Raw genomic sequence first — 23965 nt, 5'->3', positions numbered from 1 at the left:
AGGGCAAGGTGGGCTCCACCGGAGCCTGATCCTTCTGACGTAAACACAAGGCATGGAGGAACTGAAAAAGACAGCGACTATATTGTCATCCTTCCATTAGCCTAAACCCAATCCCTGCACCCTGGTTGCAGTTGGCTCCTCCCCTTACCCCTAGGATCTACACGTGGTGGTGCTGCTGGTGTGGGGCTCCCCAGACAGAGCCTGGCAGCACCTGGGCAGAGGGTTGTGGGAGCTGAGGCCACGCTCAGTCCGTCTTCTTGAGCACATGGATGAAATAGCAGGGAACGTAGGTCTGGCCTGGCTTGTAAGGCTTGAAGTCACCCAGGATGCTGTGCTGGCACTTGCCCCCAAAAGCTGCTTGGAGCAACTCAGTGAAGGACGATAGACAGTGAGGGTAGTAGGAGAGCCGGAACTTACTGCAACAGAGACCCTGATCAATCAGGAGGACTGGTGGCCTCAGCAACCCCCCCAACTTACCCCCCACCTAGCCAGGCAGTTACCTCAGACCAGGGGAACCGTCCTTGCCAGCCTCTGGCACCTGCACCGTGTAGTCCAGGGTCACCATGTGGGCCTTGTTGTTCACTGTCAGCACGGATGTCGTGATGTCTTTGGTCAAGTCACTCTGTAAGTGTGGTGCAGGCTGCATCAGTCTCTGCGACCGCTGCGGGGGCCGGGCCCCAGAATCACATCTCCCACTCGGGCCCTCCCTCGGGGGCCCACCTTATAGTAGATGTTCTTTCCTGGGGGCGCGCAGCCTGTGCTGAGGATGTGGTCGTAGTTACGGTGGTCGATGACCAGCAGGCCCCCGGACCGCACCATGTTTGCAATGTTCTTCAGCGCCAGCCGGTGCTCACTCTGGTCCCCTGAACTCCAAGCAGGGGCAGAGGCTGTGTCAGCACCAGTCTCTCTCCTGTCTTTCTACTCCCCCACGACACCAGTGCCGAGGCGAAGAGGGGCAAAAAGGCATAGTGTTCCCTGGCGGGAGAGCAGGTGCCCAGGGGTCTGTGCAAGGGGGGCATAGCCCAAAGCAAGAACCATACCCAAGGCCACACCCTCTCTCACCTTTGCAGTCTGGCAAGTGGGCGAAACTGTTTCCAAGGCAGATGACGGCATCAAAGCCACCCTCTGGAGGCTGGGGCACATCTTTGTCCAGAGTCATCCAGTTGGCTTCCTCAATGACTGGGGACCAGGAAGGGGAGATCGGGCTGGTACCATGGTACCAGCAGAACCCATCTCTGCTGAGTGCAGCTCTGCCTCAGTTTCCCCTTCAAGAGACATACGGGGACTCCACATCCAGTCAGAGGAAGGGGATCATTATGGAGATGGAGGATAAAGGGGAGGTGGGGTCAAGAGAGGAGGGAGCCATGGTTCGAAGGATGGCTCTGTGCTTATGGGTTTTTATTTGGAGGGAGGGACAAGACATTATGCACATAATTAAAACTAGCCCCTCATATCTGATACCTCATTGTGGTAATTAAGTCTCCCTTTCCAAGGAAGTGACAGTAATTTTGCTGTGCCCTTGAGGAAAACAAAACACCCCACCCCAGGAGCCCAGGGCAGAGAGGACTGTGTCCTTGGTGGCTGGGCTGGGAGGGCCTGCCTGGCTGGACCCACGTACCCCACTTGTCGAAGGCGGGCTCGTGCCGCCGGTTCCAGCGCTCTTTAAGTGCATATTTCAGCATCTTGTCGCTGGCATCCACACTGGTCACGCTGAAGCCCTCCTCCACCAGCATGATGGAGTCCACCCTGGGCAGGGCCGGGGATGAGAGGCGGGGAGGGGCAGTCAGCGGGCCTGGGAAGGCGAGGACGCCCTCCAGACCCCATTCCTCTGCTTCCTCCCCCTAGGCCCTCGCCATGGAACTCAAATAGCCTGACAAATCTGTTTTTTTACCACTGAGAAGCTATATTGCATTTTGGTTTTTAGCACCCATTCAGAGTTAGTCTACAAATGTGCATTAATCCCCTTGGCAATCCTGTGAAGTACCCCATTTGAGAGCTGGGGCAAACTGAGGCTCCCCGGAGTGAAGTAACTTGTGAACAGAAGGTAGCTCGCATGGTGGTTTAAAGCACAGGCCAGACCCTATCGGACCTCATCCGGTTCTTCTCTCAGCCAGATGGGAGATCTTTACTTCTCTGAGGCAGAATTTCCACAGCTGTAAAAGTGATACTGCTTTCTCCTCAGGTTTTGTGAGGATAATTTTTAAATAGATTTTATAAAATGTTAACTTCCTTTTTTTAAATCCTCACCTGAGTACATGCTTATTGGTTTTAGAGAGAGGGGAAGGGAGGGAAAGAGAGAGGGAGAGAAATATCAATGTGAGAGAGAAACATCCACAGGATGCCTCATATGTGCCCGACTGGGACCGAACCTGTAACCCAGGCATGTGCGCAACCAGGAATCAAACTTGTGAACCTTACGTTTATGGGCCAGTGCTTCAAATCAACCGAGCCACAGCAGCCAGGGTGGGTCTTCTTAGGATTTTTTTTTTTTTTTAACGTGTTTCAAAAGTTCCTGGCAGAGTGCTTGGCATGGACGAATGCTGAGCAAACATGAATTGTTAGCAATTGCCATCACCCTAGGAATAATGCTGGATCCAGGCTCAGGTCTCCTGCCGCTGTGGCCCAAAGCCCAGCTCTGGCGCTGCCGGGGCGAACCTCCTTCCCCACCCGCTGCGCCTACGCCCTCACTCCCAGCTCCGTCTTGGCGCCCTCCAGTCCGCCTCTCCCGTGCGCCCCCACACCCATGCGCCCGTTCTGCCCGCGCAGACACGGTTCTGGCCCAGGCGGCGAGGACTGCCCGGACGTGTCTGGCCATGGTCCTGCAGTCCCGCGGCCACGCTCCCTAGATCCCAGCCCCCCAGCCAGGCTCACCCAGTGCCGCAGGCCACGTCGAGCACTCGCTGGCAGCGGTGCTGGTGCAGCAGCCCGAGCAGCCAGGACTTGTACTCGGCTGTGCGGCTGCGGGTGTCTCCGATGTAGAGTTGCCACACGCGCGCAGCCTCTCCATCTGCGTACTGGTCCGGGAGCCCTTCTGCCGCCACCCCCAGGGAGCGGGTTCGGTACACACTGTCCACCATCCTGCACGGCACCTGGCTCTGGGGCCACCGGCCCCGCATTTATAGACTGGCCCCTGCGGGAGGCCCGGCAGTCCCACCTGCCCAATAGCAGGTGAGAGCGGGGACACGCCCCCCCTGGGTCCGGCCGGCACCCGCCGGGAAGGCGCCGCCTCAAAATCCTGGATGAACCCTTCTCTCCCACCTGAAGATCGAACCCTCTGGCCAGTCCAATGGCAGGAAAGGACCATCCCAGCACCGTGCCCACTTAACCCAGCCGGGAGGAAGACCAGGGAGGGTCCAGGAGAACGGGGAGCAGTGAGATTGTCCGCCCCACCCCCGCCCAAACTGGAAAGAAAGGAAAGGATTTTCTTCGGTGCCAGCCGGTGCCCACTCTGGTCCCCTGAGCTCCAGGTAGGGGCGAAGAGGCTGTGTCTGCTCAGTCTTCAGTCCACACAGAGCTGAGTGCCCAGGACTGGACCATCCTTTGTGAATGAAGGTATCAGCATGTATAAGAAGAAATATCCAGCTGAAGGAAGGCCTGGTCAGCCAGGGAAGGGAGGGATGAGGGGTCTCTGGGGATAAGGCTGGTCTGGCCACCCAAGTTCAGGAGCAGTTCTGGATCAAAGGATCATTCTGTCCACCGGGAGACTGGTGCTCCTATGTCCTGTAGGTGACACATCAAGCTTTTTCCTGAGCCGAGTAAGGAGTCCTTCCTCAGAAGTCTTTGCTAACCAAGCATGCTTCTAAAGACCATCTGCTTTCTGCGGAGGTGCCCACAGGGTAGGAAGTACAGAGTCAGGAGTAAGAGTACTTGGAGTTCTCGCTATTATATTGCTCATTGTCACTGCATAAATTGGTCTTAGTTTGGTTGGTGTTTTCATCAACTCTTCCTTCTGAAGCAGAAGGTCTTAATCTAGGAAAAGACTGGACTGAGGTGGATTCAGTAAGATGATTCCACCCAGTGAACCCCAGGACAGCAAGAGCAGCCTTCCCTGCCTTTGTTCTTCTGGCTGCAGAAAGAGTGAGGTATAGGCTTTAGAAAAAAGGAACCTCTCCCCAAACACCATGTGTTTAACTGATTTCAGAGAGAGGTAGAATTGTTCCACTCACTTATGCATCATTGGTTGATTCCTGTATGTGCCCTGGCCACCTCAACTGGGGACGGAACCAGCAACCCAGGCATGTGCCCTGACCAGAACTGAACCAGTGGCCTTTTGCTTTGCGGAATGACACCCAATGAATTGAGCCACACTGGTCAGGGTATAATCATTAACTCTAGCACACAGACTGCCTCAAATGGGCCTGTCCATGACCAGGTAACAGCCTTGTGTTTATGCTGACCCTACAGGCAGGTCTTTGGCAACAGACTTACAAAGGCATTGTATGGGGGAGTTGCGAGTAAACCCAGCGTTTCCTCTTGTCAGGATAATCTGGGGGAAATGCACTTCACCATTCCTCAACTTTGAGAAGAATCTCAGGTTAAAAGGATTATCCTCAGTTGTAGGCAGCAATCAGTGTTCTGTGTCCTTGCATCAAGGCATAACACAGGGTCTGGCACAAATAACGCCCCCCGCTTTTGTAAATCTTTTTTTAAAGAAGATTTTATTTCTTTTTTAGAGAGGGGAAGGGAGGGAGGAAGAGAGGGAGAGAAACATCAATGTGTGGTTGCCTCTCCTACACCCCCAACCAGGGACCTGGCTCACAACCCAGACAAGGGCCCTGACTGGGAATTGAACTGGTGACCCTTTGGTTTGCAGGCCCGCACTCAGCCCACTGAGCCACACCAGCCAGGGCTAACGTTACCCTTTTTTTTTTGTTACAAAATCGTAAGTCTGTAATTCTGTAACATAGTAATATCACACTCAAGTACACCATATAACAATTCAGGTGAAATGTTCAAATTAAAACTCTAGCCCTGGCTGGTGTGGCTCAGTGGACTGAGTGCCAGCCTGTGAACCAAAGGGTCACCAGTTCAATTCTCAGTCAGGGCACATGCCTGGGTTGCAGGCCAGGTCCCCAGTGGGGGCACATGGGAGGTAACTACACATTAATGTTTCTCTCCCTCTCTTTCTCTCTCCCTTCCCTTCTCTCTACAAATAAATAAATAAATAAATAAATTTTTAAACTAATTAAAACTCTAAATTATTAAACCCATATTATTAGCCTACCAACCACACTCAAGCAGGTGTTACTTCTGCTGGACCCTGTATATGACCACCTGTCTTTATGGAGTGGCTTTTTTTTTTTTTTTTAAGTATGAGTCCTTTACAAGAAAATTAGTTCCTTCCATGGGAAGAAAAATGCATTCTGTTTTTTTTAAAGGAAAATGCATTCTTAAACTGATATTTATTTTACTCCAAATCACGAGGAAAACAATTATTTGGCTATAAATTAGTGAGCTGAGAGTAATATCTGTTAACTTACAATTGGCCATAAGATATGAAGTTTTAAGGAAAAATAGACCTACTAAATTATTTGCTTTATCATACTGGAGTTCTGAAATGCACTTAATAAATTTGAGGAAAAATGATGAATGATATTAAATGGGAATGACAACCAAAATAGTAGGAAAATAATTTTTTGTCACTATTTATAAATTAATTTACTGGATAGAGAATATTTGAAAAGTTAAGTGGCCAAGGGCAATTTATTCTTTTTTCCCTTTTGCTTTCTTTTCCACTTCCTTTTGCCTCTTAACCTTCTCTGAATGAATCTGAGGTAAACCTGGAATTTCCTCAGGACACCAAATGCTGTTGGGGAATGTCACCTTTGAAAGACTAGAATAAGCCCTGGCCAGATAGCTGAGTTGGTTGGAGCATTGTCCCAATATACCAAGGTTTCGGGTTCGGTCCCTGGTCAGAGTATGTACAGGAGTCAGCCAATGAATGCAAGAGTATGTGGAACAACAAATTGATGTTTCTCTCTCTCTCCCTACAAGTAAAAATAAAAATAAATAAATAAAAAGGCCAGGATAATCATGTCAACAGGTTTACCAGACTCTTTGGTTCTTAATATTTAAGGACAAGTACTCTTGTGATTTTGAATACTCTCCTCTCCTAATATTTATATATGTGTATATAATAGTGAAGCCTGGGAGAAGAGCATTTATTGGTAAATTTAGACATCTCTGCCCACATTTTCATTAAAAAGTGTCATTCCAAGATTAAACTCTGGAGCTCTTTGATAAAACTAAATTTTAAAAAAGTATTTTTATTTTCTTCTTCTCCTTCATCTAGAAATAAAGTTACCATGGGGGAAAAAACAGAGAAAGAATTACCTAGAACAATTATTTAAGTGTCTTACATTTAATTTGGTGTAACATGATTACCCACACCCTCCCCAGAAAAATTTTTTCTTGGCCAGAAACTGTTTCAGCTCTTTTTTTCCCTTTCCTGTTCTAAAACAAAGTTGTTTGAATATTTATTTAGCATTTTTGTGATTGTTTTCAGTCTTTTTTTTTAAAAAAAAGATTTTATTTATTTATTTATTTATTTATTTATTTATTTATTTATTTATTTTTAGGGAGGGGAAGGGAGGGAGAAAGAGAGGGAGAGAAACATCAGTGTGTGGTTGCCTCTTGCACCCCTTACTGGTGACCTGGCCCACAACCAAGGCACATGCCCTAGATTGGGAATTGAACCGGTGACCCTGGTTTGCAGGCCAGCACTCAATCTACTGATCCACAGCAGCCAGGGCTGGTTTTCAGCCTTTAAAGGCTAAAACCCATACTCTCCATAATGATAAGAAATTTTATTGAAATATTTGGTTTTAATTTAAATATTTATGTTTAAGATTTTTTCAGAAATATAAAATTTTACTCACATAACCATAATATGGTTTTTAAAAATAATAAAAATGCTGGTGGTAAATTTGGATTAAAAAATTATAGGTTGTGAGTAGCCTGTAAATGCACTTTCCATTTCATAGATGAAAATTTTTGTTCCTGAGTTAATAATTACTTGATTTCTTTCTCATCCAAAGATATTTTTTAAAATGTCAAGATATAGTGCACATGAAATTTCATGGGCTTCTTTTCTTTCTTTTTTCTTTAACTTTTAACTGTCAGAAGCATATTTTCTGTTTTTGATCATACTTGTCCTTAAGCATTTTTTTAATGGCTACACTGAGTGGACAAGGTGAGACTTGTTAATCATTTCCCAAGTTCTGAACATTTAAAATGCTCCCACAATTTTTCAAGAAGGTGAACATGTCGATGATTATGACAAATCATTTTCCAAATGGAATTTTTCTATTAATTGACACTATCACAAACTGAATGTTTGTTTCAACTTCTCTACATGAAGATGTTATTCTTTGATATTTCATTAGGTAGAAAATTATATCTAATTGTTTTAACCTTCTTTCATTACTACTAAATGTACCAATTAATTACAGTCCTTTATCTCTAAATTGTCCACGTCCTCTGCTCACTGACATATATTGAAGCTGTCTTTTGTTTTACTTGGTTAGTCCCTGTGAATTTTAGGTAACCCAGAAAAATTTTAGCATTTTTGTGATTGTTTTCAGTCTTTTTTTAAAAAAGATTTTATTTATTTATTATGTGAGGCTCTGGGCCATGGAACACAATATCACAGAATATAAATTAAAGTACAGTTTGACTTCACAGAAAGTAAGAATAGGTAATATTTTATATATGCAGTGGTTATTGTTTGGAATTGGCTGAAAAGACTAAATTCTTCATCCCAAAATACTTACAAAAATACATTTAGTTTGAACTGCTATATGATCTAGCTCTTCCATTTCTGGATATTTATCCAAATAAAACAAAAACACTAATTCAAAAAGATATATGGATGCCTATGTTCACTGCAGCCCTATTTAAAATATCTAAGATATAGAAACAACCTAAGTGCCCATTGTCAGATGAATGGATAAAGATGTGATATATGTAGCCCTGGCTGGCATAGCTCAGTGGATTGGGAATGGGCTTCGAACCAAAACATTGCAGGTTTGATTCCCAGTCAGGGCACATGCCTGGGTTGCAGGCCATGGCCCCCAGCAACCACACATTGATGTTTCTCTCTCTCTTTCTCCCTTCCTTCCCTCTCTAAAAATAAATAAATAAATAAATAAATAAATAAATATTTTTAAAAATAATGAAAACCAATAAAAATATCACTTATTTAAAATAAACTGATAAAATATTTTTTAAAAAAGATGTGATATATGTACACAATGGAATACTACTCAGCCATAATAAAGAATGAAGTCTTGCTGTTTGGGACTACCTGGATGGACCTTGAGGGCATTACCTTAAGTGAAATAAGTCAGAGAAAAATAACATGATTTCACTCATGTGAAATATAAAAAAGGACAAACAAAACAAAAACAACTCATAGATATAGAGAACATATTGGTGGTTTCCAAAGGAAAAGGGGGTTGGTGGGGCTTGGGCAAAATGTATAAAGGGGGTCACTTATATTGTGGCGGATGGAAACTACAGTTTTGGTGGTGATCACGTTGTAGTATATAAACGCGTTGAACTATAAAGCTGCACATCTGAAACTTACACAACGTTAGAAATCGGTTACCTCAGTCAAAAGAAGAGGAAGAAGGTCAAGGGCACAGGGAGGAGTAAGAGAAGCAGCAGCAGGGAGGCCTGTAAAAGAATGGAGTGGGGCGTTCTTTTTATAGGAAAAACGCGTGGGGTGGGCAGTTGGGGAGAACATTTGGCAGCTAGTGTGTGTGTATGGGGGAGGTGGGTTTGGAACCTAGTCTTTGAGTCGGCCTTTGATTCAAGGTAAACTTGCGGCGGGGCTTCCAGGATGCTCCTGGGTGGCAACCCGTGTAGCCGGTGGGAACTGCCCTCCGTCCCCACGTAAGCACTGGGACATTGGAACGTGGGGGTTCCCGGAGCCCAGCAGACAGACTAAGCGCTCAACACTAAGCGCTCTACTTGCGGACTAAAAGAATGAGCAGCAGGAAGTGTCGCGACCAGCAGCCACGTCATATCACGAGAGAACTTTAACTAGTGTACCTCTTCGTAACTTCCCCAATTCAGGAGGCCCCCGGAACCTTTGTTGCGCCACCGACGTTGCAACTCGGGCGGAAAGACAGACGGACTTGAACGTTGAGAAGCGGAGATGGAGCTAATAAAAAAGGGCGAAAGGTGGAACCTGTAGCCAATAATAGAGGCAGAAAAAGTGACGTAGACGGAAGTGTGCGGGACGGTCGCGGAAGTTCAGTAGACAGGGATCCTAAACGGTTCTGTGCCAGTGAGAACAGAAGGCGAAGATGTCGGAGCGAAAAGTTTTAAACAAATACTATCCTCCCGACTTTGACCCGTCAAAGATCCCCAAGCTCAAGCTCCCCAAAGACCGGCAGTACGTGGTGCGGTTGATGGCCCCCTTCAATATGAGGTGTAAGACGTGCGGAGAATACATCTATAAGGGTAAGAAATTCAACGCGCGCAAAGAGACAGTGCAGAACGAGGTCTACTTGGGTCTGCCCATCTTCCGTTTCTATATCAAGTGCACGCGCTGCCTAGCAGAGATCACCTTCAAGACAGACCCCGAAAATACAGACTACACCATGGAGCACGGAGCCACGCGGAACTTCCAGGCTGAGAAGCTCCTGGAGGAGGAGGAGAAGAGAGTGCAGAAGGAACGGGAGGATGAGGAGCTGAACAACCCTATGAAGGTGCTGGAGAACCGAACCAAGGACTCCAAGCTGGAGATGGAGGTACTGGAGAACCTACAGGAGCTCAAGGACCTGAACCAGCGGCAGGCCCACGTGGACTTTGAGGCCATGCTGCGACAGCATCGCCTGTCTGAGGAGGAGCGCCAGAAGCAGGAGCAGGAGGAGGATGAGCGGGAGACAGCGGCCTTAGTGGAACAAGCTAGGAAACGAAGACTGCTGGAGGACTCCGATTCGGAAGAGGATGCTGCTGCACCTGCCCCGCCTCCACCGACCCTCCGGCCCAAACCCACCGCTATCCTGGACGAGGCCCCGAAGGTGAAGAGGAAGGCGGAGAGCTGGGAGCGGAGCGTGGGCACCCTTGGCAGCAGGCCCCAGCTGTCAGGCCTTGTCGTGGTAAAGAAAACAGATCTGAATTGCAGCACCCCACAGGACCAGCCAGCACCCACCCTGGGCACTGTGAAGAACGGGAAGGCGGCAGACCCTGCACCGAGGACACCCGGCACCTCCTCCCTGAGCCAGCTAGGTGCGTATTCGGATAGTGAGGACAGCAGCAGCAGCAACTGAACCTTTATCCAGGCCAATGCTCATATGTCCAACTCCAACTGGTGGTTCTGGGAGGAGGCACCAACCATAGCACAACCAGACAAAATTAACATCTTCAGAGGTTGGCGGGACCAGCCAGGGCTTCAGCTGAGGAACTTGGTTTCTCTCTTGTCCCCTCAACCACCAGTGGAAAGTAGCTCATGCTTCCCATCCACCTGGCACTAAGTTGAGGATTGTGACATCCTTGGAGGGATGCATCCTTTCTTAGACAGCCCTTGAGATGTTAACCATGTTTTGGGCATGTGGGTGAGCCCACCCCACCGATCGGCTCCATCCCTTTCCACCGCGAACAAGATAGTCTGGAACCAATAAAAGGGACTCCCACCCCCCAACACACAAAACCACTTTAGCTTGGGAATATTGCTGCCACTGGACATAATTCAAGTCAATTCCTACATGAGGACACATTAAAATCCTAGAACTGTGAAATATACATAGTAACTACAAGTGGAAGACATCCTGGCTGTTTTCAATTCACAACAGGTAGAAATTCATTTTTCAAATGACGGATTCTGAACTCAAGTCCAAGCTACTGGAAAAAAGTGTTTTCTGCTGATTGCCTACCCAGCATGAACACTGGGACGCTGTGGGAGGGGTGGGAAGCCACCACTCCCATGGACTCTCCTAGCAGATTTGTTACAATGGATCCTTTTTTGGACTGTTTAATATACCAAATAAGACTCAATTTGTTTAATAAAGTTTTGTTAAGTGACTGTAAAGTTGGTCCCTGTATTCTTGGGTTGTAACATTAATTAATGGTGCCTACATTTCTATTAGCTGTGTGCATCTATGAGAATTCCACCAATGTATATGAGAGAGCTTCTCTTTGACCTTTCCACACTTTGTTAAAAGCAGTTTTAAGGTGTGCTAACCTCCAGTAATATCTTTTTGGTATATGCCAAACTGCTGTCTGAGCTGTTTTTCCACATAAAAATGACCCACTTTTTGTCCCCTGGTAACAGGCTAAGCATTGCTTATGAAATAGGTGACTTACTACATGCCATCACATGTAGATGACTTGGAGAGGAAAATACCAAGATCACTTTGGTAAGTGATTCCTAATAAAATAAAAATTTGGGGGATGTTTTGGTTTGGTTTTTGAACGGAGAACCTTTTGTATTTGAGGGGTGGTGGTGGTAGTGGTAAGTGTTGCCCCTGAACTGGTGATGGGGTCAGCCTGCTTCTCTCCCCTCTGAGTGTGCAGCCACGCCCCCCCCCCCCCCCCATGCACCATCAGAATCATTTTGTGGAATTTTAAGTTTTGTTGGCCTGTACAACCTTAGTAGATGGAGGGTGCAGTTTTAGAGAAAGAGTGAATAAAATTGGATTCCTCTTAAATTGTAAGAGAGGAAAGCCAGCCTTTGGGGCAGCTTAAGGATCAAGCTGGCCTTAAGTTATACGCAAATGTAAAATTTGATGAGAGAGAGACTTGAAGGTTAACTCATTGAATTTCCAACATTAAATTCTGAAGACATAAATAGACTAGCAGACAGCAGCTGGTCTGCCTTCTAGAAGACAGCTGTGTAAGAAAGGGGAGGGCGGTGTTCAAACCAGCTGCAGCTGCAGGTACTGTGGCATGTGGCGGTGTCCCGGGTCATTGAAGCTGTTCCACCTAGGCTCAGCCTGGTTGGGCCACTTACTAAACATGCGACCTTTGGGCAGGTAGTTTCACCTTTCTATGCTCCATTCATTCAAAAGATATTTATTAAGCAGCTACTCTGTACTAGGCATTATATTAGGTGTTGGGGATACAACAAGAAACAAAATAGAAAGAAATCCTTGTTCTTTTTTGTGGGGTGTGATGTTTCTGGGATGATGGCAATAATGTTTCATGGTCTGGATGCTGGTGACTTGGGTGGTGTCTATAAAAATTCATTGAGCTGTATACACTTATGTGCATTTTTCTGTAAATGTATTTTGCTTCAAAAAATTTTTTAATTAAAAAAATCTTTGGCTGTGCAGCAGTCACAGCTATATTAAATGAGCAAAGCATGCAGAGCTGTGTGCTTGCCACATAGCACTCAGAGAAAGTGGTTTCTGTTATTAATTCAGTGTAACTCCTTAATGAAACAAACTAGGCCATTGGGGTATTTTCTAGAGATCCAGCTGGCTCTGCCACTGGGATTAGTTCACAGAGCCCTTCCGTAAACCAGTTAGGCATGGATCATGCCTCTGTCATGAAAAATGTGTGTTTTTTTCAAGATCAAAATATAACAGGAGTCTTGTTAGCACTTCAAGCGAAGTGATGTACAGCCGCTGTGAACATTTGGGTAGGCTGTGCACTGCACCAGGGCTCCTTCTTTAAGGGGCTGCCATTCATGTCACAGACCTCATGGGTTTGTATATTACACTCTTCTGGCAGAAATTCTGGTGATCAAGTGTCTAATTTTAACAAAAGTTGTATTAAAATATCTTTCTGACCGAAGTCAAAGGTGTGAAGAGCACCACTTTTTAACTTGCAAAACGATGCTGAATGGAAATACCACCCATGGACTTTGAAGTGGAGGAGTCTGCCTTCTAGGAGCTGCCCTTTAAAATGAATGCAGGGGCCCAACCCCTGAGACTCACCTATTTGAGTCTATGGTTCTTTCAGTCATTGAGTTGGAACTGGCCTTATGCTTTGTCCGTCAGCCTTTGATTCTGGATGATGGAAGTCTTCAACAGAGACAGATCCTGTCTGGCGTTCTGAGGTGTTTCTGAGGATGAGACGCTGACAGTGTGACTTTGGTGAAGCCCTGCTCCTTCTGAGCACAACACCCCAGGTTCCTGCTGGTGGAATGGGTTGTAGCTGGCCTCATCTTAGTAACCATAAGAGATCTTTGTGAAGTGTGCCAGCTCCTAGGTCTCCAACTAGGTCTCCAGCAAATCTGAGGTGGGCCCAGACATCCGTATGTTAACAAAGCATCCCAGGGGACTCTCTCGCCCTATTCTAATAGGACTTTTAAGAAGGGGGCTGAAATCAGGTTAACTTGAGCTCAGGCAGTCCCTTTATTTTATGGAAGGAAGGGGTGTGGGAAAATGGGAAGCAATATTCAAATTCAGAAAGGCTTGTATGTGTGTGTGGGGTGGGGAGAGGAAAAGAAAAACCTGGCAAGCTGGAGCCCTGCCTCCTGCCTTTTTTTAGGCTGAGCTGGGGAAGCTGCCTGCTGGAGTGCTGGTGAGTATGCAACATGCCTGCCCTTGAGGGGGCTGGGAGGAGGGAGAGGGTTCTCATCACAGGGCAGCCACAGGTCAAAGAGCAAAGCAGTCACATCGCTGTCTGCCCTCTGGTCTGGGCCTGGCCTGGGATTGGGCCACTGGGCCAACACCCCGGTAAGTGGATAGATCTTTGTCTCTCCCTATCCTAAGGATCAATAAAACTTTGGGGACAGACGTAAGCCAGGCACTGGTGTTATGGGCTCAGGTTAGTGACAGAATGGGGGACTCGGAGACTGGCCATCAAACCCTAGACAGCTCAGGCGTTTGCAAATGGTTCTCCAGCCCTGAACCCTACCGTCATTTCCTATGCTCAGAACAAAGTTGAGGACGGGGTCCAACAGCCCTGCAGATGGAGCAGTGGAAGCTAGACCAAAAAAGTGTCATCCTTCAAGAACCTGTTCTAAGCAGGTGGGCGGAGCAGGAATGCTTCAATCTCTACAACCTACTGATCAGAGTGTACAGGTCATGCTGTTTGTGGCTGACCCCCCAGCTTATGTAAGATCCCTGCAGAGTGAGAAAGTTCAAAACCGACACCCGCTCAGTGCTCACCATCCAGTCTGTTAGAGTGTATGACTGTGTTAACACGGACGCCTGCCTGGCTACTTTTTAACATATTGCTAAGTAATATTAAAATTATGTCTTTCTTTTTGAAAGTTGGAGGAAAATAAAGCACCTGCTCTAAGCTTCACCAGTCAGTTTGTTCCACTGTCTCCAGCCTTGGCTACCCCACCTTGAGAAAGGGGAAGGGCTGAGCCCAGGCTGCGAGGGGGCTCTTTACCCCAGGAGTTCAGACCCCAGAGCTGAAGAATCGGGGCACTTCAGCAGTGCATCCCCTCCTGCCCACTGGGCACAGCCAGTTAGTATGTGGAAGCCTCAGTGTGGGTGCTGGCAGGAGACCCCATGGGGGCGCTGTGCTGGCGGGACCTTCCACCATGCCCTCTCTGTAAGAAGAAACTGCTGCTTCTCATTTTCCTTTTAAAAGAGGCTTGTTGAACCAGGCATCGCAGGTTCGATTCCCAGTCAGGGCACATGCCTAGGTTGCAGGCCACAGGCCCCAGCAACCACACATTGATGTTTCTCTCTCTCTCTCTCTTTCAGAGAAAAAAAAAAGAGGCTTGTCAGTGGAGGTGGGTTGAGGCCAACAAACGAAACCAAACCAGTTCGATGTGAATCACACCGCTCGTGCCAGAGGCCAGGGGACGGCACCCCAGCAGTTGTGTGGTAGTAGGAGTACAACAGCTGGGCTTGCAGCCTGAACACCAGAATCTGTGCGCCAGCTGTGCACTGAGCAACAGTAGGACTCAGGTCGCTTGACTTGAGCCTCAGTTTCCTTTTCTACGATACAAAGTTTATAGCACCCAGTCCCCAAGCACACTGTAGGGGGAACGCACACTTGGAATATGCAGTTGTCCTCACCACTGCTACTGTGAGCCCCAACTCCTACCCTCAGGGCAGGTGCCTGAGCCCCACCCCTCCTCCCCAGAGGCCAGCCTTCCTGTCCCCTGTGGCTCCCAGGAAACATGATGTAACCAGCTGCTGTTGGAGGACTGGGGTGTCCTCCCTTTTAGGCTCCAGGAACAACCACTGGAGCAGAGTAATCAATCAGGGAACAAGGTTCAAGACCAATAGGCAGGGCCAGATGGCGATGGGAACGAGGGGCAGGAGCTGGTGGAGTCACCAGTAAACTACACAGCGAATGAGAAAGCCTTGAGGGGAGAGGAGAGGCAGGAGGAGGGGAGTGAGGGCAGCCAGGCGTCCAGGGCACAAATGATGCCCCTCGTGTCCCGGGGAGCTCAGGGAGACCAAGGGCAGCCAAGGGGAGGGGCTGGAGCACTGTGCTGGGCCTCACCCCATGCCCATCCTTCACCCCTCAATGGCCTGGGCCCTTCCCATCCTCAGCTCCCAAGGCTGGAAGGTGAGGGGCTGAAGGTGACTCAGAAATCAGAACAGAAAAGGCCAAAAGGTTTTTACTCTGTGAGCCCTGGGGAGGACCCGGCAGAGCACAAGGTGTCCATAGGAGGGTGAGCAGAGGAGGAGCTGGGGCCTGTAGTCTTGCTTTCCTGTGGGGGCAGGAGTGAGGGGCAATAAAGCCAGGCGTGCCCTCCTCCCACGCGCCGGAGGGCTCCAGTCCTGGGGCCCAGCAACACCTGGCCCTCCTGAGTTAACTCTGGAGTCCCTGGCGGTCCTGAAATCGCAGGGCCTGCCTGAAGCCTCGATGAGACAGAGATGCTTGCTGGAGGGAAAAGGCCGGTGTGGGCAGACTGCAGCCGATCCGAGTTGTTCCCAGGGTTGTGTCTTTCTCCGACACGAAGAGGACACAGAGGAGGCAGGGAGGACCCAAGGCCGGGAGATCTGTCTTTGCCTGCTGGAGCCATGCCCCAGATTCTCCAACTTCTGTGCCAGGGGTACTGGTTCAGGGGGTGCTGGGTGAGGCTCAAAGCTCATCAGGGGGGCTGTGTGTGAGGGGAGATGCCTTCTGGATGCCCTCATCCTCCTCGGGGCTGGGGTCTCCCTCGAGGCCACCCAGCTCCTTCCTCTGTTTGCTGCCGCTGCTGCCACCGGATGCTTTGGCCCTGCTGCTCTTCTTCTTGGACTTCTTCCCTCCTAGGGTGGCTGTGTCCCCCTTCTTGCCAGACCACTTCTCTGCCAGGCAACCTGGGTGAGGAGGAGAGACACCCTCAACAGACTGGTTTCCTGGGTGGGGAGCACTGCTCGGGGAGTAGCAACTGGAACTGGTGCCCGACGTCACTACCTCCACCTCACTGTGGCCCCCGGGCCCCTCCGGGGGCACCTGAGTTCTCTGCATGTTATTCTGCACCTGGTGTTGGTGCCTTTTACCCTGCCCTGTCACATCAAGCTCCCCGAGAGCAGAGATCCTACAATGAACTCTATTTCTTATTTCTTTTCCATCCTCTGCCCACCCACCTCTCCTGAGGGAAAGCAAACGATGAAATTGAAGGCCGACCCCCCTGCCCGCTCCCTTGCTCAGACTCACTGGTGTCCTTGCCCTTCAACACGTGGTTGGCACAGAGGAACTGAGTCAGGTCCTCCTCCTGGTGGTTTCTGTACCAGTCCTCGATCACCTCCTCAAACTCTTCCACCAGCACGTCGCACTGTCAACCACAACACCGAGAATTGGCAAAGCTCAGTATCGACTACCGTCCAGAGGAGCTCAGCTGAGCCCCACAACCCACCGCAAGGCGGGCAGGTGGCTGTGATTCTCCCGAGGAAACTGAAGCCAGACAGGTGAAAGGACCAAAGTCCCCCAACTCTTGGTGGCCTTCCTCAGCAGTGGAACCAACCCTCACCCATCCCTGAGGGCCGAACGGCCTGTACCTGCTTCTTGAGGTCCGCCACTTCTGCAGAGGTCTCGTTCCACAGCTCATAGGGGATGTCCATCACCACCTTGACTCCTTTGTGTACCAGGTTGTGCAGCGTCTCAAAAGTCTCTGACATGCCCTGGAGGAGGCAGCCAGACGTGAGAGGCAGGGTCGCTCCTCCGCCCCCAGCCCTCCTCTCCAGGTGGTGTCGGAAGCCCAAGGACCTCGCTCTGAGTTGTCAAGACCCCCCAGGCTTGTCACACTTGACCTCTCCTTCCTCTTCCCTCTTTTAGGCCTACCTCCCCTAACCCTAGACACACACACACACACACCTGTCCTGCCTTCCCACCCCTCACCCTTTCCAAAAGACCTGTGGTGGCCCCCAGGCCCTTTGAACAAGAACTCCTTTTCCAGGAAATAAGTTTGTCTCGGCTCTTCCTCACTGTGGCTGGGCACACTCCCCGCCCTCTTCCGAGGGCTGGTGTCTTTCCGTGGTGGGAAGAGGGCATAGGCAAGGCAGGAAAGACTCTCTGCTCTATAAAAACGTTTCTGCCAGCTACCTAGGTTTCTCCCAGACATGCCACACTATCTATCTTTCCAGAGATAATGTGTACAAATACACCCTCCTCTCCTCCACGCGCACATTTACACAAGCAGCAATGAATCATTACTGTGCACCTTGCCTTTTTAAAATTTAATAACACACCTTGGAGATCATTTTAGTTCAGTTGGTGAAGAGCTACCCCATTCTTGGTTTTTCAGGCGTGGAACAGTCCCTTGGATGGCCACACCGATTTATTTACCACTCCCCTACCGGTGGATGGTCAGGTTGCTTCTCATTTTCTTGTTATGGAAAATAATTTTAAATTTTTTTCCCATTAAAGCAAACATTAATTTCTCACCAACTAGGGTACAAAATGCATACAAATTTTAAAGATAAAACCTAAGACTTCTGTTGCTTGACCCTATCCCTCTGGGTTCCCCAGGGGTTTCTGACTTATCCCCTTTGCCAGGAGGGGACTTCTGCAGAGAAATGTGCCAGGCACCGAAGATGCAGAGATGAAGACATGTGCGCTGTGCTGTAAAAAGCTCCTTGCCCGGGGAGAGGCGCATTTATCCACACATTAAACGCCTTCAATGGCACAGAGGCACCCCAGGGAGGTCGGGGTGGGTGCCCTGCGGGCCAGAGGAGGAACAGTAGTCACCGCCCACTAGGGGTCGTCTGACATCTCCCGCACATGTGCTTTCGGTCCTCCTGGGGGCTGCGCCTGGGAGCATTTCTGCCTGTCTGAGACCGAAGCAGGACCCTGACAGGCAAGCCCAGGCCATCACAGATGTGCCTACTGCCATGGAAAAGTCAGGCCACCCAGCAGAGGAGGGGTGCGAACAGCAATCCCCGAAGAATGGGAAGAAGCCAAGAAGGGCAGCTCCTCGGGCAGGATCTGCAAATCGCACCCACGCCGACAGACGCGCTCAGCCACACGCAGGCTGAGCCCAGCAGGAGGAAGGACAAGCCAGTCCCACCTTGGCAAACCGGTTGCTGCCAGTCCGCTCCTTGTGTAGGCTGTAGTCCAGGAGCCGTTTGCAAATGGTCTCAGTGACTTCGATTAACCGCAAGTCCCTGCCGAGACAGCAGCGCAAGGGGCTGAGTCCCCTCCCAGCCCCGCAGGTCAGCGTCCGTCCCTCCAGCCCTGCTACCCCAACACCTGCGAATCTCACCAATGGGAAGTCAGAGCTGGAAGGAGGATAGGTCATCTGGTCTGGGTGCTCTGAAATGCTGGAACACAGACCAGAGAGACAAAATTTTAACAGCTCTACTGGAAGGAATTTTTTTTTAAAGCTCAATGAGTCAGTAGATTTTTTTTTATAAAGTAAAATGTATAAAAGTTTGATGTTAAAATATTGCATTTGAAAGGATGATCATAGCTGATGGAAGTTTTTTGTTTTTAATATACCTGGCAAAAAGTAAAAGTTGGTAATCGTATGTTACCAGTATTCTTAAAATTGCACTGGTCTATGAAATCTAAGAGTTTGGGAATCACTGATAAGGTCCAACAGTCCTTCTTTTACTGACGAGGAATCTGAAGCCCAGAGAGGTTAAGGGATGGAAGAAAGCCGTCCAATTAGCTCAGGGTAGAACCAATGTGCACATTCAGGTCTCGGTGAGAACTGCCTCCCTGTGGTGGGTCTGCCTGGCTAGAAGGGAGAAAGGAGCTCCAAGCTGCTGAAGGCTTGAGGAACAAAGCAGGCCAGGCCAGTGGGTCCCCGTTCACTTACGACTTGGTGTATTTGACGCCGGAGGCCTTTCGGTCCAGAATGCCATAGCCTGTGTCAATGACCTCCTTGGTCTTGCCAGTTTCCTCAAAGGCTGACTTCAGCTCCACAGCGACATATTTACACACTGGGGGAGGGAGACACAGAACAGCCTACTGAGTACACATGTCTGTTGGCAGCCAGCTCCCAGCAAAACAGACTTAAGTGCATGCCTCTCCCAGAATGGGCTGAGTCAGTCCGTGTTCGGCGCAGAGAAGGGGTTAGCACCAGACCACCGAATGGCGTTCACTGGGTGAAACTTGGCCTCAAGGTCCATGGCCCCATGCTCACTCTTGGCCCTTATCCCGCACTCACTTCATTTCTCCTAGCTCCATCCTGCCCCTTTGCTCCCCACAATCATTTTTCCTTTACAGTTTTCAAACACACAGAAAAGCTGAAAGAGTACAACGAATATATACCTTCCATTCATATTCAACAATGGTTAATGATGCACCAATGGCTCTCTCCAATATGTAACATACAACAATGTGATAATGTAGCAACTGTGTACGGGGCGGGCCAAGTAGACTTATAGTCATTACAATAAATAACACAGGAATAACTGTTTTGCATACTCACAATGGTAAACCTGCATTTTCCCACACTGGATACACTGCTCCTGCTAAACCATTAGGAACACTGCAGACATCACCATCTTTCATCCCTAAATACGTCACGTGCACCTTCTGAGAACAAGGACCTTCTACCTACTCATGAAACAATTTTGATACTTGGAAAATTAACAATAATCCCAAGATCATCTAATACTTACTCTACATTCAAATTGCCCCAGTTGTCCCCCAAATGTCTATTATGACTGTTTCTTCACTGGGTTTCATATGCTGTGACAACCCCAGCTCTCTATCCCTGTGAAGTTAATTTGTTCAATTCCCTCCACAGGCCTTGTTTCTACTATTTCTGTACATTTATTTCCTCATTTCCTCTTACTCTTCCACAAATAATTATTAAGCAACTCCCATGTGTCAGGCACTGCCTGGGAACACAGAAATAAAAACAAGGTTCCTCCCTTTCAGATACTCAGTCTAATGGAGCAGAAAGAAGTATAAACAAATAATTTTCACACTTCAGTGATGGCATAAGGAGCACCATCACTGAAGTGTGGGGTGCCTCAGGCCTTAGGAAAGGGCTTATTGCCCTCTAGGGCCTTTGAGGCTTTCCTGCCAGCGCTCCCAACCTCACCATAAAAGCCCCTCTGCCCAAGAAGCCCTTCTGAACAAATCCCACTTGCTCTTAATTTCATTCTGAGACTGTGCAGAACCCATGTTCTTACCAAGGGCCTTTGGTCATTTCACGTGCCTCTCCAATTAGACTACACGAGTGCCCAAAGTGAGCATCACGGCCTGGACTTTTTTGGTATTCCTCCAGTCTGGGACTCTGTATGTGTTAGATACACGGTGAATATTGCCGAGAGAGACTGTGTTTGTGGTTGACCAGCTTCTGATGCATCTGAACAGAATATGGTCTGCAGACTAAATGCCATCAGCGTTGTTATAACACAGCAGAGTTAGGTAGAAAACCAGTGTATCACTAAAATGAATACACCCCCTGGAGGCTTGCTTGGTAAAATTTTATAACACATACATTACTAGATGGCTTGGAGAACTTGGAATACACAAAAATTCCAAAATAAGAGCTGGTGATCTCAGAGTCCGCAGTGAATCGAGGGTGTCTCAGCTCCCTGGCTCTCCATCCAGGACCATCTGGGCTCCCTCCCCTTTTCTGTCCTGTACTCTGTGCCAGGCCATCATTTTCCCAGCTCCTCTGCCCCCTTCTCCCACACCTCAACATGCAGTATTCTAGGCTCAGGAGGCTGGAACCCATCAACTCATCTCTCTTATACTCAGTAGCCACAATCTTGCTACTCAATTCTTCCAAACCTTAATTCTTTAAGACCCCTTCTGGGGATGCCGCCCAAAATCACTTCAAGGAGACTCATGGCACAGACCCCAGACCCCCACGGATATCTACCTACTCTTTTTCTGGGCAGGTTCTCCTTCCTGTGTGCCAGAGCCTGTTCCAGTCAGGCTACTGAGCCAGGAGGCAGGCTTTGTGGGCCAGATGCAGTCAGCATTTAATAATAACGGTGGAACAATGATCAAGAAAAGTAAATACACTATTAAGAAAAGCCTAAGGGTTGGAATTTGCCCAGCCTTCCTGTGACTGCAAATCCCTTTTAAAGTAACCTTTACCAGTTACCTCCAAAATAAGACTGGACAAGAATAATCTCAAAGATCCTTGCCAGTTCTATCATTCTATGAGTCTGTGAATACCTCTAAGAAAAAGAAATGCGAGCTTCTTAGGCTATGAGAATAATAAGAGAAACAGTAGGGGCGCTTTGGTATCAGTGTAACATAGAAAACAGAGAAGAGGAAGTGAAAACTCCAAAGGATGTCCGTTAGGACTAGAGGGAGAGTGAAAGGAAGGCACAAACCTCTGCCTGCCAGTTCAAGGGACAGCGGGAGAGGGTGCGGCTGGACTGCGCACCAGGGCATACTGGTGAAGCTGGCCCAGCTCTGAGGCATCTCCCCTTTAATCTCGCCCACGGGAGGTCTGTGTGTCCCACAACAGCCCCCCCCCGCCCTTCCCAGTGCTCAGGGAACATCTGGTCTGCTGCCTGCTTTGAATTGGGATGAAACAGATACACAGTCAACTTTCTGGATGGCCTGGGGTTAGGGAGGTGAAAAGAAAGGAGTGACTGACCATAAAGGCCTAAGGAGGAATGGAGGGAAAGAAGAAAAGGTAGCCCTGACTTGGCCAGACAGCTTGATTGCTTAGGGCAGCATCCTGATATGCCACGGTTGCAGGTCTGACCCCCGGTCAGGGCACATGCAAGAAGCAACCAGTGAGTGTATAAATAAATGAAACACATTGATGTTTCTCTGTCTCCCTTCCCCTCTCTCTCTAAAAATCAATCAATTAAAAAAAAAAGAATAAACAAGACCGGGTAGGCCCTTCACAGTCCTGAGTCCCTGCTGTGTGTGCCAGCACTTCTCTCTCCCTCTCTCCCTCTCTCTCTCTCTGAATCCTACCCTCTGGCATCAGGATGCTCCCTTTTTCCATATCCCTGAAATCTCCCTCCTTCACCTAGCTCTCCCAAGCTGTATTTTTTTCTTAAAGTTACTCCTTAGGCTTCAGACCCTCCTCCTTCCTTCACACACATCCACAGTCCCCCATTTATTTGTATTTATTCAAAAAATACCTGAGAGAAAGTCCGTTTTCAAGGAGCTCAAAGCTAGTGAGGGAGACAGCCAACTATGCAAATTAGATTTCATTTGCTGAGGGCACGAAGAGGGGGGTTTCAGGTTCTCCTTCCCCTCAGTAGTCATACGAATCTTTTCAGTTCCTCAAACTTGGCCTTTCCACTTGTCGTTTCCTGAGTGGGACCCTCCCTTTTTACTTCTCTTCACCAGGCTAACTCCTAGTTACTCTTGTGCTTCTAATACGAAGCCTTTCCTGACCTCTCTCTACGCCCCGCCTTTCCCATCTCTGGGAGCGGGAGAACTAGCGCTCCTCACCCGGCCCCCAAAGCCCTGTACCTCGTCTATCGCGGCACCTACTACCCTGGATGATAACTAGGTTTGGTTTGGTTTTGCTTTGTTTTGTTGTTGTTGTTGTTGTTTTTCTAAACGATTTGTGAGCTCCAGGTGCACTGAGACCTGATCTCTCGCCCAGCCCTGTATCCCCAGCGTCCCGCACAGAGCTAGGCACACAGTAGGTTAAATGAATGGAGAGACCTGCTCGGGAGCCAGCAGCACCTTTCACCACCAGAGTATTCTCCATAAACCCTGCCCCTCCAGCAAGACACTCCCGTGGGCCCCGCCCCTTCACCTTCGCATTTGCTGGGCAGCCGAACCCAGTCGGTCTCCTCGGCTTGGGCCTGGCTCGGGCCCAGCTCCGGGGTGGACAGTTGCAGCAGCAGGGGAAGAAGCAGAAGCAGAAGCCTGCGGGTCCCAGGCTGGGGTGCGGGCTCAGGCAAGGACTCCATGGCCCAGCGGGACCCGACTCGGAGGGCTGCGCTTCCCACGGCTGCGCGTGCTGGGTGGCTTCTGGGAGCCGCTTCTGGCGCTGCACACGTGCCCCGGCTTAACCCGGGCACCGGGGAGCCCCGGCCCGCACCCTCCTCCAGCCGCCGCGCCCGCCTCCGGAGCCGACGAAGGCCGATGGACTGCGCAGCCAATGGGCTTTTCGGGGTTCGTCCTCTAACAAATGAAAGGATGATCTTTTCTAGGTTTGGACCAATAAAAGAGCGGATGGTGTCCTCAGTGACCAATGGCAACATCTTTCCCCATACCCTAACGGAGGCTCTGGGAGGGGCTAGGGGACTAAAACACGGGAATAGGAAGCAGCCCGCAGGGCCTGAATTGGCGGGGGTGGGGCGTGCTGGTCCTAGATGACTTGGGGAAAGTCGTCTTCACTGCCTTCTCCGTCTGCTTTCACGTCACTTCCCTGCTGGGGCCATAATGCAGCGAGAGCTCTTACTGAGCACCCGTTTTTAAATTTTATTATTATTATTATTATTATTTTTATTGCCAGCCAGTCTGGTAGGCGCTGTGAGTGAGACGAGGACGACTCAAACAGCCTTTAAATAGCTTTCTTAGTGCCCAAGGACCCTAGGTTTGTCCCAGTGAGAACTCAGAACACATCCCTTCCTACCTGAGCCTCAGTTTCTAGCTATATGACCACCAAGTGATCCTTCTAAGCGGCTACTCAAGTCTTGCCTGTTGCTTGGAAGTTCAGATAGGTTAATGGACTTAAAGCTCATCGAGCAGATTGTAAAAATTAAACGCATTAACT

The 23965-nt window shown here is 49.0% G+C and overlaps 3 protein-coding genes across 8 annotated transcripts; 1 reads left to right on the top strand and 2 right to left on the bottom strand.

Moving 5' to 3' along the window:
* Positions 1-56: 56 nt before the first annotated feature.
* On the bottom strand, positions 57-8953 carry GNMT (glycine N-methyltransferase). Of its 3 annotated transcripts, none has more exons than XM_036024102.1 (6): positions 8817-8953; positions 1619-1746; positions 1063-1179; positions 721-863; positions 501-622; positions 57-430 (listed from the first exon to the last, which is right to left on the bottom strand). In XM_036024102.1, the coding sequence occupies exons 1-6, from the start codon at positions 8909-8911 to the stop codon at positions 151-153; spliced, it is 885 nt and encodes a 294-aa protein (XP_035879995.1). In that variant the 5' UTR covers positions 8912-8953; the 3' UTR covers positions 57-150. The 3 variants fall into 3 exon arrangements, with proteins under 3 accessions (XP_035879995.1, XP_035879994.1, XP_028364870.1); XM_036024101.1 differs by lacking the exon at positions 8817-8953 and adding an exon at positions 2872-3113; XM_028509069.2 differs by lacking the exon at positions 8817-8953 and adding an exon at positions 2872-3110 and having other exon boundaries at positions 57-416.
* Positions 8954-9071: 118 nt separating this feature from the next.
* YJU2 (YJU2 splicing factor homolog) lies at positions 9072-11038 on the top strand. The gene has a single exon (XM_028509068.2). It carries the CDS (start codon positions 9312-9314, stop codon positions 10278-10280), a length of 969 nt encoding a protein of 322 aa, XP_028364869.1. The 5' UTR covers positions 9072-9311; the 3' UTR covers positions 10281-11038.
* Positions 11039-15458: 4420 nt separating this feature from the next.
* Positions 15459-23335, bottom strand: CNPY3 (canopy FGF signaling regulator 3). Of its 4 annotated transcripts, XR_003684387.2 has the most exons (7): positions 23000-23335; positions 19115-19238; positions 18557-18614; positions 18362-18458; positions 16854-16976; positions 16513-16630; positions 16097-16172 (listed from the first exon to the last, which is right to left on the bottom strand). XR_003684387.2 is itself a non-coding variant. In XM_028509065.2 (6 exons), the coding sequence occupies exons 1-6, from the start codon at positions 23154-23156 to the stop codon at positions 15952-15954; spliced, it is 996 nt and encodes a 331-aa protein (XP_028364866.1). In that variant the 5' UTR covers positions 23157-23328; the 3' UTR covers positions 15459-15951. The 4 variants fall into 4 exon arrangements, 3 of the variants coding, with proteins under 3 accessions (XP_028364866.1, XP_028364868.1, XP_035879993.1); XM_028509065.2 differs by having other exon boundaries at positions 15459-16172; positions 18362-18614; positions 23000-23328; XM_028509067.2 differs by lacking the exon at positions 18557-18614 and having other exon boundaries at positions 15459-16172; positions 23000-23323.
* Positions 23336-23965: the final 630 nt, after the last annotated feature.

Source organism: Phyllostomus discolor, chromosome 4 (genome assembly GCF_004126475.2).
Source record: "Phyllostomus discolor isolate MPI-MPIP mPhyDis1 chromosome 4, mPhyDis1.pri.v3, whole genome shotgun sequence".
NCBI classification, from domain to species: Eukaryota; Metazoa; Chordata; class Mammalia; order Chiroptera; family Phyllostomidae; genus Phyllostomus; species Phyllostomus discolor.
The sequence above is the reverse complement of the archived record's forward strand: the minus strand, read 5'-3'. Positions and strand labels throughout refer to the sequence as shown.